The sequence below is a fragment of the Aquarana catesbeiana genome, linkage group LG07 (genome assembly GCF_042186555.1).
Source record: "Aquarana catesbeiana isolate 2022-GZ linkage group LG07, ASM4218655v1, whole genome shotgun sequence".
In the NCBI taxonomy this organism is placed as follows: domain Eukaryota; kingdom Metazoa; phylum Chordata; class Amphibia; order Anura; family Ranidae; genus Aquarana; species Aquarana catesbeiana.
This window is the reverse complement of record NC_133330.1, coordinates 98,244,349-98,262,491: the sequence shown is the minus strand read 5'-3', so window position 1 is coordinate 98,262,491 and position 18,143 is coordinate 98,244,349. Positions and strand designations below refer to the sequence as shown.

Sequence of the window (18,143 nt, the reverse complement as noted above, 5' to 3'; positions counted from 1 at the left end):
TCGGCCTAGTGTATTCTTCATTTTCCGTATCAGTTTCGGCACCAAAAAACCCATTCTCCCCCCCCCTCCCAGAAACTGAATTTACATTTTTTAGAAATCGCATTTCTCGGCTTTAACGTATAATCCATGCATTCTTAGGATGCACAGCACTTTTTTTACGTGCGTTCTGTGGAGCTCCAGGGTAGCTGAGAATATGAGAATATCATCGAGGTAGACGATGACAAAGTTGTCCAGATATTCCTGAAAGATGTTGTGTTTTTTTATCAAAGACATCTAGGAATTCCAGGTAAGCTGCTGGTATATTTTGGTCCACACTGGAAGTTGGTATAACTGTCAAGCAGCTGGTAAAGTCTCTGGATTCAGGAACAAGGCAATGCTGCCGGCAGTAGGAAGAGGAGAAAAGAACTTCCTTCTTGGACCAATCAATTTGAGGGTTATGTGCCTGTAGCCATAGGATTCCCAAGATGACCGGGAACATAGGAGAGCTCAGGGCATTAAAGCCTATAAACAACTCCTGGTGGCCTGAGTCAGTTGAGGTGAAGATAGGTGCCGTTTCTTGCGTAACAGCCTGGAATTGGGCATTGAGCCATCAGCCTGATCAACTGTCAGTTTTTGTTTTTTGCGATGGAGGCGAACAGCGAGTTTCTTTGCCAAGGTCAGATCCAGGAAGCAGCTACATGCTCCAGAGTCAATTATTGCCAGAAGCTGGACTTCCTCTCCCGTCACCTGCAACGAGACAGCGAGAATAATGAGTTGGAGAAGACCCACAAACCTGGAAGTAGACTGGAGTGCGTAAAGTTGACTTACTAGGTCTAATGGGGCAGTTGTGTATGAAAAGTCCAGTTCCCCTGCATTAAAGTCAAAGGTTCACCTGCCGGCATCAAAGTCTCTCATCTGGAGTCAATCCTGGATGGACCAAGCCAATCTGCATAGGTTCAGCTTCAGGCATGGATACAATAGAAGCCACAGGTGCTGGTGTAGGCAGTGCTATAGGCAGCATCCAGGTAGGTCGAAAGGTTTGGGAACGTTCAGACTGGCGTTCCCGCAGGCATCTGTCAAGCTGTATAGCCAATTGAATGAGACCTTCTAGAGTAGTGGGGGTTTCAACTTTGGCCAACTCATCTCTGAGGGGTTCAGACAATCCCAGCTGGCACTGATATTTTAGGGCTGCCTAAAAGTGGTCTGCATCCTGTGTCTGCGAACCACTTGCGGATTTCCACTGTATAGTCTTCCACAGGGCGCCGACCCTGCTGTAGAGGGTGCAGAGTAGCTTTAGCAGTGGCCAGACGTTGGGGTGTCGTCAAATAGCTGCGCCATGGTTTAAAAAAAACAAGTCCACGGAGTTAATGACTGGGCTCTTCTGCTCCAATAAGCCATTGGCCCCATGCTTGGGGTTCATCCGTCAGTAATGAAATGATGAACCCTACTTTACTATTTCAATGGAAAAAGTTTGTGGTTGCAGAGCCAAGTACAGTAAAACAAGACTTTTTGAAGGCTCTGAACTTCTTCCAATCCAGAAAATCGTTCAGGTGTTGCCACTCATGGTTCTGGAGGGGGTACCACCACAGTATGAGTAGCCGCAGTGCGTTCATGGGTTGGTGCGGCAGCGGTAGAGCTGGCGGAGGATTGGCCTTGGTCTGTGGAAGCAGGTGTCACTGACAAGTGTTGCAGCCAAAGCTCTAATTGGACGTAACCTTCCTGAAGTCTTTGGACGGGCTGGATGAGAGCCGTGACTTGCTGACATAAGGCCTCCAGTGGGGAAGCACCTCCGTCAGCCTTTGACATGGCTGGTTTATACTGTCAGATGCTGGTATGAGGCCGAGATGCTGGGAGGGTTCCCCTTGCGGCTGAGTGCAGTACACCCCTGGAAGTGGTACAGAAGCACGAGTTGCCTGATTGCTGAAGGCTGGTTGCCAGGAGTTTGATGGAACAGGCAGGATACATTGTAAGGTAGGCGTTCTTGGATGGCCCTGGAAGTGCGGGTCAATGGAGCAGACCAGATAGAGTCAGGAGCCAGGCCAGGGATCATACACAGTAAGACAGTCCGAGATAACTGTAAACAGAAGCAAGTTGGGTCATGCACAGGAGACAGGTAATAGAGTCCGTGAGCCAAGCCGAGATCAGATATGATGGATCAAGCAGGAGCAGAGTCAGAATACAAGCTGAAGGGTCAAGCTGGGAGATCAGGATGAGCAGGTCAAGGCAAGCCGGGTCGGGACACAGGAAGTCTGATAAGCAGGATACACAAGGCACAGGAACACTGATGATAAAATAGCAGCTGATGATAAAATAGCAATGCAATATTAAAAAAGGAAAGGAAAAGACAATACAGCGCTGTGAAGGATGGAGATATAAATAGCGCAGGACATTTTTGAGGTTATGACGTCACGAGCGGCCGCGTCGTTTGACCTGTTTCAGAGTGAGGCATGGTTCTATCTCTTAGCTACAATGCTATGGAGATCTGACGCAGTGACATCATGAACGAGCTTCACAACGAGGCATGGCTCCATTTTAATTCCAATTTTTATATCCGTTCTAAAATTGTAATTTTATTTTAAAAATTTAATTCTCCCTTTTTTCTGTTTATGCCGGAGGATATATGTTTTGTTTTTCCAGACACATACAGATTACACCTATTCCGATTAGACTTATTAGATGTAGACATCTAATTTTGATCTACACTTCCGGTTTTAGAACCAGTAGTGATGCAAATAACGTTTACTTCCGGTATTAAGCACTGTTCATGTGGGGTCATTAGGGTCTTATAAGCGGTATTGTTTGTGGGGTCCGCACCCCAGATGACGGCTTTTTAGTTGTAACGCGGGTCGGGTGGACCCACACACATATACCTCTCTTGCTCCTGTATTTACCAAGCCAATTTTGATGATCCTCTAACATGTGAGTTCATAACCTTTTTTTATAATAAACCCTATTCAAACGGTATCACGCTATGGGAATTTTTTATTTATCTCTGCATGAATTTTGAACACCGAGTCTTTACCGTATTGGAATACTATCTTCAAATTGGATGTCTTAAACGTCTGTGCCAAGTCGGTGGTTTGACCCAAGATCTGTCGTGCCAGCTTAGTCCGGTTATCCATCAAGTCAGTTGACTCACAAGCCTGTATGACTTGGGGGGCGTAAGCCTCTCCAGGTCATCGACATCTGGTAAGCCTCCTTTTGTTCATTGGTGGTGGCCCATTTGATATCACAGTTCTTTGGAGTATCAACGCCGTATGACTACCTGTCTAAGTGTGTTTCGGATTATCCTTGGACTTATTAAAATTATGTGTACTTGTTTAATCCTAAAACGTACTTGCTAGCTCTGGTCTTCATATTCACATTGTATTATTTACTGTTTATATTCATGTACTCAGGTATTTTATTTTATTGTTTTTATTGACTTTATTCACGTTTTTAGCAGATCATTTATTGATTGATTTTTCACATATCATGCTGTCTATTTAGCATGAGTTATTTATATGAATATAAGTCACTTTTTTGCACTAAGGTAAATTCCTTATGCACTTTTACGTGTACACTTTTGTATAGTAGGGTACTCTTCTAGTAGTTTTTCACCTTTCATGATTTAATTCTTATTTGGTATAATAGCACTACACTTTTTTTTCACATTTAGCAATGCACTATTCCCAGCAGTGGGTTTAAATGGGCCAGTAGCACCACTGTCATGCTGTGCGTGTGGCGTTGCTGCGTGTCCTTGTGTGTTGATTCGCGCCGGCGTGCCTCTGCATGCGCCAATTCACGATCCCTGCACCACTGCGCCTGGAAATGTGCCAATTTCCCTCCCACCCTGCTAGCTTCAAAGGTTCATGCCATGGGTTCGAATCCCACTGGTGGTATCACATATTGAAAACTTGCATTGTACTCAGCAGCATATTCCAAAAATCACTCACTAGTTAACGTACAGGGTGTTAGTTTACTTTTTTGGGGGTTAAATTCGCTGCACTGGAAAAACCAACACAGCTACCTTAGGTGAGTGGTAAGTTGGCTGGGATTTGACCTAACCTGAGTGCTTTGTAGACATCAGTGCACACCACCAAGCCATTGTGCCAAGTACACTGAGACCTGCATAATAGTGTAGTGTAGTGAAGTGGTTACAATAGCCGGCACCCAGCTATTAAAAAATCCAGACCAAAAACTGCGTGCGGTTGTCGCCCCCCCGCAGTGCATACCAGGTCCCTCGGGTCTGGTCCGGATTTTAAGGGGAAACCCACGCCAAAATTATTATTTTTTTTTTTTAAATGGTGTGGGGTCTGTTCCTCCCTACAGCAGACCAGATCATTATCCGAGCATGCAGCCAGGCAGGTCAGGAAAGGGACAAGTGAGCGCCCCCTCCTGAACCATACCAGGCCACATGCCCTCAACATGGGGGGAGGGGTGCTTTGGGGTGGGGGGCTCTGTCCCAAAGCACCTTGTCCCCATGTTGATGAGGACAAGGACCTCTTCCCGACAACCCTGGCTGGTGGTTGTCAGGGTGTGTGGGCGGGGGGGATTATCGGAATCTGGAAGGGGGCCCCCAGATCCCGGCCCCCCCACTATGTGAATGAGTATGGGTACATTTTACCTCTACCTATTCACCAAAAAAAGTAGTGTAGTTTAACAAAAGACAATAGCCTTTAAGACAAGTCCTTTATTAAAAATGTCTTCTCCTTCCCCTGCTTCTTCCTCCACTGCCACTGCCGCCACCAACACGCTGAAGATACAAAAGCAACCCTTCTCAGACGCTGCGGCCCACCGATCTGTCTGCTTCCTTGGTGCACGTTTCATATATAACTTTGGGGCGTGGCCACCGGATGGCATACCCCATACTCATTAATGGGGGCTTCCAGATTCCGATAAGCCCGCAGACTTTGACAACCCCCGCCAGGGTTGTCGGGAAGAGGCCCTTGTCCTCATCAACATGGGGACAAGGTGTTTAGGGGGGACACTAAACCATCCTCTCCATGTTGAGGGCATGCGGCCTTGTACAGTTCAGGAGGGAGGGGGCTCGCTCATCCCGCCCCCTTTCCTGACCTCCAGGCTGAATGCTCGGATAAGGGTCTGGTATGGATTTTGGGGGGGGAACGCCACGCCAATTTTTTTAAAATTTTGGCATGGGAATCCCCTTAAAATACATACCACACCCGAAGGGCCTGGTATGAACTGGGGGGGGGACCCCACGCCGTTTTTTTTTTTTTTTTTTTTCATCCATATTTCTGGGGGCCGGTAAGAGCAAGACATTACAGACGCGAGCAAGTTTACATGACATTTTCCTTTAGAAATGTCATTATTGCTGTATCATGTTCTATGCATCGCACATATAAGCCACTTTACAGGCAGACTAAGGGGACCCCCAGGCATGATATTTAAGGGAATATTTCATTTTTACTGTTTCAATTTAAGCATTAATAAAATCACTGTTCCTATAAATACGATCGTTTTAATAACTTTTTTGCATTGATACATGTTCCCTAGGCACTATCCAGATCCCCATAAATCTTTACGGCCAATAATTTGCATACAAGCCTTCAATGAGGACTTTGCAGGTTTGAGCCCCATTGACTTCAACTATTCCCGCATATGCCAATGTGACAGGCATGTTCACTGGCAATAGCGCACTTGTCATTTGCATGTCCATCCAGTTGAAGTCTTAACTGACTTTAATTGGGCACTATTAAATATAGAGCGCCCATACTTGCCGGGAATCTTAGTAAATTATCACCCTAATCTATTAGAATAGGGGTCTCAAACTGGCGGCTCTCCAGCTGTTGCGAAACTACAAATCCCATCATGCTTCTACCTGTGGGAGTCATGTTTGTAACTGTCAGCCTTGCAATGTCTCATGGGACCTAGTTTCGCAGCAGCTGGAGGGCCGCCAGTTTGAGACCCCTGTGTTAGAAAATTAAATATCATACAGTTAAGGTTTGGGTCTGCTTAGAGGAGGATATAAGCACCAAATAACAGTAGAAGGCCAGCCAGTGCCAACACAGCAAGTGGGTTTATGGGTTGCAAGAGTGCATGCATCATTTTACCCTCCTAATAGATAGTATAACAGTCCATATACAGGCGATTCAAGTGTGTATTTAGCATTTTGCCTGACTCTTTAAACACCTGATCATCATTTAAAAATATTTATAAATTTTAAAATGTAAAAACCCTTGCAAAATTGTCTGGCACATGATCTACATTATTACTGTCCATAAGATCTTATACTTACAATGCCATGCTTTTGTAACATGTCAATATCTTGGAAAAAAGATTCCTAAGTTAATAGAAGATATGAATAGAAAATATGAATACACAGTTATTATTTCCTATAAAACATTTATAATCATGATATATGGCCATACAGTATATTATACTAACATTTAATTGTATGGCATAATTTATAATATATATTGTTGCAACAGTTTTGTGGCTCCTAAAATATGCCCAGATCTTAGCGTAAAATAAAAAGACAGTCTATTAAAAACTAGGAGTGTCACCTGTATTGCAAATAGATTTTACATAAGTTTTTTTATTTTTGAAAAATGTGCCACTATAACAAATACAATCCCATAATACTCTGCTAAAAACTAACACCAAGAATATACTGTCATTTTTTAATATATCATCATACTCAAATCATGCAAAAACTATCATGTAATTAAACAGTTGTACAATAATGCAATGTTTACTTTTATATTTGTTGCCATCTCTTCCAACAAATTAGAAGGATATCAAAATGAATGAAAAAAGAAGAAAATAAAATAAAAAATAAAAAAGGTAAAAGGCATCCAATAAGGTAGGAAAGGGCCAAGCTTCCAAATTTATACACATGCACGTTGATGTCTTGTAACTCAGGGTGTCTGACCAAGAGGGTCGAACAACTGTTGCAATGGGGGGGGGGGCAGGTATCCCTTTAACTCATAAAAAACAGAGATATAGGGGATTCAAGAAATTGCACCCACGGGGTCCAAACCATGCACGCTCTGAGACGTGGCAATACCCGATTTTTAATCAAATGTTCGTTTTTATCTACTCTTTTGTAAGTACAACCTTTAATAAACTCTTTAACATTCCTCTATGGGCTTCACTATGTGGTGCTTTTTCATTTGTTGGTGACACCGGTCTCATGATTGGGGGGAATGTTATGAACTTGGATATCGGATGTCCTAGCCCAGTTCGATTTGGAAAGAGGAGATTGATGTAAGCCTGTCCTGCGATACTGCCACAACACACATCCATCCATTGAGCATTTGATGTTGGAGTTGCTGACAGATTCTGTTACATGCTCATATTTTCTCTCTTTCTGGTAAGGAGATTGGATTTGGCACCATGGTGTGGTGAGCTGTAATTTCACACTGAAGCTGGTGCAGGGGTCTTATCTCTTCCTTTCATCAGATAGACTGTACATCAATTATCTTTAGCACCACATGTGAACTTTATTAAGATGAAATATTAGTTGACCAATATGGTTTTATTACCGGGCAGGACCACCACATGTTTAGATGTGTACCACTGGGCTCACCACATCTCCAACATTGGTCTTGTGTACCCGGATTAAATTTATTTAATAAGGTCGGACATCGATATCATCTGGTTATAATTTTATAATTTGGCTCCTGCGAATGGGATTCTAGAGTTGATTTAAATGTAAGAAGATTTTATCCCATTCCTCAGGAGCCAAGTCATTGCCTCGCTCCCAGTCTCAAGTGTAAATAGGGTGATGGGGGAATGCAAGCGACAGGAGGATTCCATATATTTTAGAAAGAGCATGTGGACATTTTTGATCAGAACACAGCTCCTCAAACATAGTCAGATCCCCACAGAGCTGCTCTTTGCCCAATCCATCATAAAAATGGTGCAGTTGAAAATATTGAAGCCAATCTCCTCGGTCGGCACAAGAGTGGGAAATGAGCTCACTCAGGGGTTTCAGACCCCTCAGAGTGAGCACGTGTTGGATAGAAGATATATGTGGTAAAAAAGAGAAAAACAGCAAAGGCGCCTCTTAGTAAGATTGTATAGTTTAATGACAAAATTCCATTAAAATCACTCACATGTAATGACATGTTAGTCCAGCACAAGGGATAACAGTAGAAGCCATAGGTCAGGCATGTCCAAAGTCCGGCCCGCGGGCCAATCGCGGCCCGCGGTCCGGTTTCGGACGGCCCGCCTGGTAATTTTGACATATATATCTTTTGTGGCCCCCAACGAATCCCCGAGCGCCGGGGGCCATAAAAGATAGATATGCTGGCTGCCTTGGAGGGGGCGGGACAAGCGCCGTACAGGATACAGGAGAATTTCCTGTTTACACGGCGTCCTGTGTAAAAGGAAGTCCCGTCTCCTGCGCTGCCATTGGACAATTGTTTTGTCCATCATAGGAGGCGGGACTTTCAATTAAAGAGGCCGCCGTGTAAACAGGAATTTCTCCTGTATATCTGTTGGCGCTCGTCCCGCCCCCTCCCTGTCTCCTCCAAGGCTGCAGATGGACATGAATCAGGCTGCACTGACAGCAATGGTGAGTCTGCATTCATGTCAATGTGGTGGGGGCTGCCGTATTTATGTCAATGTGGTGGGGGCTGCATTCATGTCAATGTGGGGGCTGCATTCATGTGAATGTGGTGGGGGCTGCATTCATGTCAATACGGTGGGGGCTGCATTCATGTCAATACGGTGGGGGCTGCATTCATGTGAATGTGGTGGGGGCTGCATTCATGTCAATGTGGGGGCTGCATTCATGTGAATGTGGTGGGGGCTGCATTCATGTCAATACGGTGGGGGCTGCATTCATGTCAATACGGTGGGGGCTGCATTCATGTCAATGTGGTGGGGGCTGCATTCATGTCAATACGGTGGGGGCTGCATTCATGTCAATACGGTGGGGGCTGCATTCATGTCAATACGGTGGGGGCTGCATTCATGTCAATACGGTGGGGGCTGCATTCATGTCAATACGGTGGGGGCTGCATTCATGTCAATACGGTGGGGGCTGCATTCATGTCAATACGGTGGGGGCTGCATTCATGTCAATACGGTGGGGGCTGCATTCATGTCAATACGGTGGGGGCTGCATTCATGTCAATACGGTGGGGGCTGCATTCATGTGAATGTGGTGGGGGCTGCATTCATGTCAATACGGTGGGGGCTGCATTCATGTCAATACGGTGGGGGCTGCATTCATGTCAATACGGTGGGGGCTGCATTCATGTCAATACGGTGGGGGCTGCATTCATGTCAATACGGTGGGGGCTGCATTCATGTCAATACGGTGGGGGCTGCATTCATGTCAATACGGTGGGGGCTGCATTCATGTCAATACGGTGGGGGCTGCATTCATGTCAATACGGTGGGGGCTGCATTCATGTCAATACGGTGGGGGCTGCATTCATGTCAATACGGTGGGGGCTGCATTCATGTCAATGTGGTGGGGGCTGCATTCATGTCAATGTGGTGGGGGCTGCATTCATGTCAATACGGTGGGGGCTGCATTCATGTCAATACGGTGGGGGCTGCATTCATGTCAATACGGTGGGGGCTGCATTCATGTCAATACGGTGGGGGCTGCATTCATGTCAATGTGGTGGGGGCTGCATTCATGTCAATACGGTGGGGGCTGCATTCATGTCAATACGGTGGGGGCTGCATTCATGTCAATACGGTGGGGGCTGCATTCATGTCAATACGGTGGGGGCTGCATTCATGTGAATGTGGTGGGGGCTGCATTCATGTGAATGTGGTGGGGGCTGCATTCATGTCAATACGGTGGGGGCTGCATTCATGTCAATACGGTGGGGGCTGCATTCATGTCAATACGGTGGGGGCTGCATTCATGTTAATGTGGTGGGGGCTGCATTCATGTTAATGTGGTGGGGGCTGCATTCATGTCAATACGGTGGGGGCTGCATTCATGTCAATACGGTGGGGGCTGCATTCATGTCAATACAGTGGGGGCTGCATTCATGTCAATACAGTGGGGGCCACATTCATGGCAATGGAGTGGGGGCCGCAGATGGGCACTGATTAGGCTGCATTGATGGGCACTGACCCTTATTTTGCTTCACAGTTCTTTATTTAAAATTTAAGATTTTTTTTCCTGAAACTTCATTTTTAAAGTGAAGGTGCATGTTATAAGCAGATTAAATCCGGTATATCCAAATAACACGCCCAAGCTCATCTATTCACCACACACAGCACAAAGGCAAGAGAATTCTTGTTGGGCCGTGTATTAGTGCTCGGATGGACACACTTAGACCAAATTTTAATGGTTTAAGAATGTCAGGCAAAATGGTCGGCCCTCAAGCATGTTCTATTCATCAAATCTGGCCCTCTTGGAAAAAAGATTGGACACCCCTGCCATAGGTGATCTCTGCACTCTTTCCGATGGAAGGGAGCCTTCTTCCTCTCCGCTGTCGGCTTGTATGTTCGGCGGAGACTTCCGGGATACGATCGTGATCCAAAACGAGGCTTGCACCTCAGCCAGGCAGTCGAATGGAGGGCTGGAACGCAGAGCACTGGTATGGGCTGTACTGCCATTAAGCAACGCGTTTCTGAGCATGCGCTGTGAGGCGCGCTCCTTTTTCAAGCTAAGGGAGATGGGTTTTTGCAGCCTATTTAAGTGCTTTCTCAGCACTGTCACCTAGCGGTTAACATTAATAATGCAAATATATAACTATAACATCTTGAATAAAGGGATAAAAAGAGGAAGGAGGAGATTAAGATGTGCATATACAATATATTACGTTTGCTTTCCACAAATACTGGGTAATGGATCTATATGCATTATCACAAATATACACACATATATATAGAATCAAGATTAAAAAGTGTAAATATGGGGTGGGGAAAATTTTAAAATATAAATAGATGGACTAAATTAGAGTATTAGTACACACAATAAAATTGAATATTGTTGGGGAATTATTAAAAACTACATTCAATGAACATAATGAATATGGCAGGGGTAAAGAGAGGAATTGTGAGGATAATAAACAAATTGGGCATGTATACATATATACACATAAACATGTATACAATACATGCATAAATTCGATATGTGGAACCACAAAAAATTATAGTTGGCTAAAACTACATCAATAAAATTTGTTATTATTATATTGGTTCATTAGGTATTTTGTTATTATTATTTGGCCTAATAATATTTTAAAATGAACAGGATACAGAAGCAAAAGCCAATATTATTATAAAATGGTCGAGATTTCCAACTCTTCATTAATTCCACCAGGGTTTAAAGTGTCTAAAGAATAAATCCAGAAGGTCTCTCGTTCGCATAGTCTATAGAATCTTTCTGCTACAGGGAGATTTTTTGGGATTTGTTCTATGACCCATACTTTGAGACCTTCTGTGGATTTAGTATGGTGTTCACAAAAATGGCGTAGGACACTGTGTTTGTACCTACCGCCATCTTTCTCCTGTGTTCGCCAAATCTTTGTCTTAGTGGGCGTATGGTACGTCCCACATATATGAGATTAAAAGGGACAAATAAGACCATATACCACAAAATCAGAACCGCAGTTATAGAAATCACCCAGCATGTAAGTTTTTCCTTTCATGGAAAAATGTTTCTTTCCATGCTTAACAAAACTACAGGTTTTGCACATAGCTTTTTTACACTGGAACATGCCCCTGAGTGGAATCATATGGGCCTGTGCTGGTGTAGTTACCTTCGTAGACTTTAGTTTACTGGGTGCAATCTTGTTTTTGATGTTGGGAGCCTTTCTATAAGTAATTCTGGGGTAATTAGGTAAGACTGGTTTGAGGTATGGATCCTCAAGAAGAATAGGCCAATGCTTCTTGAAGATTGCCTCCATCTTGGAGAAATTGGTGTGGAACCTAGTGATGAAACGCCCAGATTGGTTAAAACTCTCATCATTTTTGTGGTGGGCCCGAGGTGTATGCTGTAGATAGTATTTTTGGGCTTTCCATTTTTTGTAGTGACAGCATTATAAAAGCTGTCACTACAAAAAATGGAAAGACAATATTCCCAAGGGACAATTCTGTCGACTACGGAGGAACTGTACCAAAATATCTGATTATATAGAACAAAGTCACCTACTTAGAAACAAACTCAAAGACAAAGGATACCCCGAATCATTAGTTGATCAAGCCCAAAAATACACCACAAAAATGATGAGAGTTTTAACCAATCTGGGCGTTTCATCACTAGGTTCCACACCAATTTCTCCAAGATGGAGGCAATCTTCAAGAAGCATTGGCCTATTCTTCTTGAGGATCCATACCTCAAACCAGTCTTGCCTAATTACCCCAGAATTACTTATAGAAAGGCTCCCATCATCAAAACTAAAACTGCATCCAGTAAACTAAAGTCTACGAAGGTAACTACACCAGCACAGGCCCATATGATTCCACTCAGGGGCATATTCCAGTGTAGAAAAGCTATGTGCAAAACCTGTAGTTTTGTTAAGCATGGAAAGAAACATTTTTCCATGAAAGGAAAAACTTACATACTGGGTGATTTCTATAACTGCGGTACTGATTTTGTGGTGTATGGTCTTATTTGCCCCTGTAATCTCATATATGTGGGACGTACCATAAGCCCACTAAGACAAAGATTTGGCGAACACAGGCGAAAGATGGTGGTAGGTACAAACACAGTGTCCCACGCCATTTTTGTGAACACCATACTAAATCCACAGAAGGTCTCAAAGTATGGGTCATAGAACAAATCCCCAAAATCTCCCTGTAGCAGAAAGATTCTACAGTCCATGACAAAAGTCTTGTCGCTTGTGTACAAATTGACCTTAAGTGCCGCTAAAATATATTTCTAATCAAGATTTTGTTACAAGAAATGGGTAATTTTAATCCCAACAGCTTTTGTAATAATGTTTCAGTGCAAAACGAAACTGACAAAAAGTATTTTAATATTCACAGCTTGGTAAAGCCCACTGAGTCAATTTTTGCCAAGACATAAGTGTTGTCGCCTTGTTATATGAGCTTCACCTGTGACTAATAATGGATCAATTAGGTCTCAGGTGTGTATAAAAAAGAACACCGGTACACTAGACCTTCTCAGCTGCAACTAGACCTCTGCAAACACTCCTAAGATTCACCCGGAGACTAAAGTGTTGATTATCAAGAGGCTGAAGACCAGATCCACTGCTGATGTGGCAGACACCTTCAATGTGTCTCAGCGTCAAGTTCAGAGGATAAAAAAAAATTTGAAGAGACTGGAGACATTTTGGACAAGGCCAGGTCAGGCCGACCCCGCAAGACAACTGCTCAAGAGGACCGTTTGTTGGCTCGAAAATCCAAGGCCAGCCCATTTTCCACTGCAGCAGAGCTCCACGAGACCTGGTCACCTGAATTTCCTGTGTCAACCAGAACAGTTTGTCGGATTCTGTCTCGAAATGGCCTCCATGGTCGAATCAGTGCCCATAAGCCAGCACTAAACAAAAGACAATTGAAAAACCGTGTGGCATTTACCAAGGGCCACAGCCTTCTAAAAGGATGGACTCTGGAAAAGTGGCAGAAGGTGGATTTTTCAGATGAATCTTCTGTTGAATTACACCACATTCGCCGCAAATATTGCAGGAGACCTACTAGAACCCGCAAGGAGCCGAGATTTACCCAGAAAACAGTGAAGTTTGGTGGAGGCAAAATCATGGTCTGGGGTTACATCCAATATGGGGGTGTGCGAGGGATCTGCAGGGTGGAAAGCAACATCAATAGTCTAAAATACCAAGAAATCTTAGCTACCTCTTATATTCCCAACCATAAAAAAGGCCAAATTTTACAGCAGGATGGTGCTCCATCGCATACTTCTATCTCTACATCAAAGTTCCTTAAGGCAAAGAAGATCAAGATGCTCCAGGATTGGCCAGCTCAGTCACCAGACATGAACATCATTGAGCATATGTGGTGTAGGATGAAAGATGAAGCATGGAAGACGAAACCAAAGAATATTGATGAACTCTGGGAGGCATGCAAGACTGTTTTCTTTGCTATTCCTGATGACTTCATCAATAAATTGTATGAATCCTTGCCAAACCGCATGGATGCTGTCCTTCAAGCGCATGGAAGTCATACAAGATATTAAATTTGGATCTCACAGCACCACTACTTAATTTGCTGACATATTTTTGGATCTTCAGTAAAGTTGTTCAATTTCTGTATAGGCGACAAAACTTTTGTCTTGCCAAAATTTGACCTGTCTGTCTTGATTAAATGATAAATCTTTTTTCAGTGAAACTAATTTATTTCAGTGCATTAAACATCATTTGGGAGGGCTTTAGCTTTTCATATGAGCTATTTCTAACACCAATTGATTAATTAAAAGTCAGGTTAATAGCAGGAGTTTCTACAAAATAGAGAAGCGACAAGACTTTTGTCAGGGACTGTATAGACTATGCGAACGAGAGACCTTCTGGATTTATTCTTTAGGCACTTTAAACCCTGGTGGAATTAATGAAGAGTTGGAAATCTCGACCATTTTATAATAATATTGGCTTTTGCTTCTGTATCCTGTTCATTTTTAAATATTAATAGGCCAAATAATAATAACAAAATACCTAATGAACCAATATAATAATAATAACAAATTTTATTGATTTTATTGAAATTTGTTTTAGCCAACTATCATTTTTAGTGGTTCCACATATCGAGTTTATGCATGTATACATGTTTACATGCCCAATTTGTTTATTATCCTCACAATTACTCTCTTTACCCCTGCCATATTCATTATGTTCATTGAATGTAGTTTTGAATAATTCCCCAACAATATTCAATTTTCTTGTGTGTACTAATACTCTAATTTAGTCCACCTATTTATATTTTAAAATTTTCCCCACCCCAGATTTACACTTTTTAATCTTGATTCTATATATATATATATATATATATATGTGGTGTATATTTGTGATAATGCATATAGATCCATTACCCAGTATTTGTGGAAAGCAAACGTAATATATTGTATATGCACATCTTAATCTCCTCCTACCTCTTTTTATTCCTTTATTCAAGATGTTATAGTTATATATTTGCATTATTAATGTTAACCACTAGGTGGCAGTGCTGAGAAAGCACTTAAATAGGCTGCAAAAACCCATCTTCCTTAGCTTGAAAAAGGAGCGCTCCTCACAGCGCATGCTCGGAAACGCGTTGCTTAACGGCAGTACAGCCCATACCAGTGCTCTGCGTTCCATAGTTACATAGTTAGTCAGGTTGAAAAAAGACACAAGTCCATCCAGTCCAACCATAAAAAAAAAAAAAAAAAAACGTACAATCCAATATACCCAATACTATACCCACACAGTTGATCCAGAGGAAGGCAAAAAACCCCAGCAGAGCATGCTCCAATTTGCTACAGCAGGGGAAAAAATTCCTTCCTGATCCCAGAGAGGCAATCGGATTTTCCCTGGATCAACTTTACCTATAAATGTCAGTACCCAGTTATATTATGTACATTTAGGAAAGTATCCAGGCCTTTCTTAAAGCAATCTACTGAGCTGGCCAGAACCACCTCTGGAGGGAGTCTATTCCACATTTTCTCAGCTCTTACTGTGAAGAAACCTTTCCGTATTTGGAGATGAAATCTCTTTTCCTCCAGTCGTAAAGAGTGCCCCCTTGTCCTCTGTGTTGACCGTAAAGTGAATAACTCAACACCAAGTTCACTATATGGACCCCTTATATATTTAAACATGTTGATCATATCCCCCCTTATTCTCCTCTTCTCAAGAGTGAACAAATTCAGTTCCTCTAATCTTTCCTCATAGCTGAGCTCCCCCATGCCTCTTATCAGTTTGGTTGCCCTTCTCTGCACTTTCTCCAGTTCCCCGATATCCTTTTTGAGAACTGGTGTCCAAAACTGAACTGCATATTCCAGATGAGGTCTTACTAATGATTTGAACAGGGGCAAAATGATATCTCTCTCTCTGGAGTCCATACCTCTCTTAATACAAGAAAGAACTTTGCTCGCTTTGGAAACCGCAGCTTGGCATTGCATGCTATTATTGAGCTTATGATCTACCAAAACCCCCAGATCCTTCTCCACTACAGATTCCCCCAGTTGTACTCCCCCTAGCATGTATGATGCATGCATATTCTTAGCCCCCAAGTGCATAACTTTACATTTCTCAACATTAAACCTCATCTGCCACATAGTCGCCCAATTAGACAGAGCAGCCTTCCATTCGACTGCCTGGCTGAGGTGCAAGCCTCGTTTTGGATCAAGATTGTATCCCGGAAGTCTGCGTCGAACATACAAGCCGACAGCGGAGAGGAACAAGGCTCTCTTCCATCGGAAAGAGTGCAGAGATCACCTATGGCTTCTACTGTTATCCCTTGTGCCGGACTAACATGTCATTACATGTGAGTGATTTTAATGGAATTTTGTCATTAAACTATACAATCTTACTAAGAGGCGCCTTTGCTGTTTTTCTCTTTTTTTACATATTGGAGTGGCTTCACCTCCCCTTCCAAGGCTGCCCTGCTAACAGACTGTATATCCCTCACTAAGAGCTATATATTGCTCAAAGGACTTCTTTGATGACATGCATTGTGGTTTATTATTTACATTGAAACCTGCTCTGCTATCTATTTTTGTATTTGTTATCCGATAGATGTGGTGCATGCCCTTGCTTGACAACCCCGGATTGCCCAAAATTGAAGTAAGATGCCCTGGGCACGAAGATATACTGTATGTAGTAATGGCTTTGTGCCAGACATATACGAGCGAGGAAAGTGGGAGTGTTAGCTGTGTAAGGGGCGGGCAGTCCGTGGGAAGCAACCATGAAAGAGAAGTCTGTGGTACCTGCAATAAGTCCGACTCAAGAGTGACCCATTGCTTGAGAGAACCATGATGGAACCAGTCCAATATTCTACTAAGTAGTGCCGCAATATGATATATTTCCAAATGGGGCAGATCTGCTCCACCAGCATCTCGCCTCCTCACCAGGATATCATACCTAAGTCTAACCGAAGATCTAGACCAAATAAATTTAAGTAAGATAGAGTGCGCCGATCAGAAAAAAAAAAAAGCGTGGGACTCGAATCAGAATTGTTTGAAAGATAGAGAAATCTAATAGAAATCTTAAAGAGGGACATCTGTCCCAACCAGGAGTGTTGCATTGATGACCATGTCTTAAAGTGGTTGTAAACCCTGATGTAAAAAAAAAAAAAACCTGCAAGACAAAGGCATAATGAGCTAGTATGCATAGCATACTAGCTCATTATAAATTACCGAAGAACGAAGCCCCCACAGCCGCCCCCTCCGGCGAAATCTCCCGAGATTTACTTCCAAGTATCGCGGCTCCGCTGCGTGGGAGCCACCGGTAATGGCACGCAGACTGAAGCAATGGCACATATGTGCCATTGCTTCAGTTTGCCCCGTGCGCATGTGCTGATGTCATCGGCACATGCAGGGGACAGGGAATATCTCCTAAACCGTGCAAGTTTAGGAGATATCCTGGGTAGTTACAGGTAAGCCTTATTATAGGCTTACCTGTAGCATAAAGTTGTTGTAATGGGTTTACAACCACTTTAAGGCGCTGCTGCATGGTGGACAAAAGCGAACAGTAATTTAATTCATACAGTTTTGAAGTTGCAAAGGTATGTACTCCTAGGTATTTGATAGAGTGCTGTGCAAACTGAAATGGAAATTTACCTTCGATGGAGTCCTGGTTACCTGCAGGAAGTGATATATCTAAACAATACGATTTTGCCGCTTTAATTTTTAAAAATTACTTAGTGTCAAATAATTTCAGTTCCCTTAATAGCGAAGGAAAAGCTATTAGTGGATTGGCAATATGAAGCAGGAGGTCCTCCGCAAATAAGCTGATCTTATATTGCTTACCGGCAATGTCCACACCTTGTATTGAATTATTAGAACGCAGAGCTATTGCTAAGTGTTCCATTGCTAGTATGTACAAGAGGGGCGAAAGAGGGCATCCTTGTCGGGTCCCATTTGATATATGGACTGGATCCGAAAGTAAACCATTCACCCTAATACAAGCTGTTGGGCAGGAGTACAGAGCCATTATTTTATAAATTAATTCCGGGGAAAGGCCGATTTGCTCCAATGTTGCTTTCAAGAATACCCAGTCTATACGGTCGAACGCTTTTTCAGCGTCAAGTGAAAGAAAAAGAGAGACCTTATGTGACTCACAATGAGAGATAAGAGA

The 18,143-nt window shown here is 43.1% G+C and overlaps 1 protein-coding gene across 1 annotated transcript in view; it reads right to left on the bottom strand.

Moving 5' to 3' along the window:
• The window catches only part of DMC1 (DNA meiotic recombinase 1), a 375,853-nt gene extending 364,043 nt beyond the window's left edge, over positions 1-11,810 (bottom strand). The window contains exons 1-3 of the mRNA XM_073591924.1: positions 11,664-11,810; positions 604-726; positions 160-240 (exon numbers count right to left, since the gene is read on the bottom strand). Coding sequence (XP_073448025.1) covers positions 160-240; positions 604-726; positions 11,664-11,810 — 351 coding nt within the window. The remainder of the gene's footprint in view (positions 1-159; positions 241-603; positions 727-11,663) is intronic.
• Positions 11,811-18,143: the final 6,333 nt, after the last annotated feature.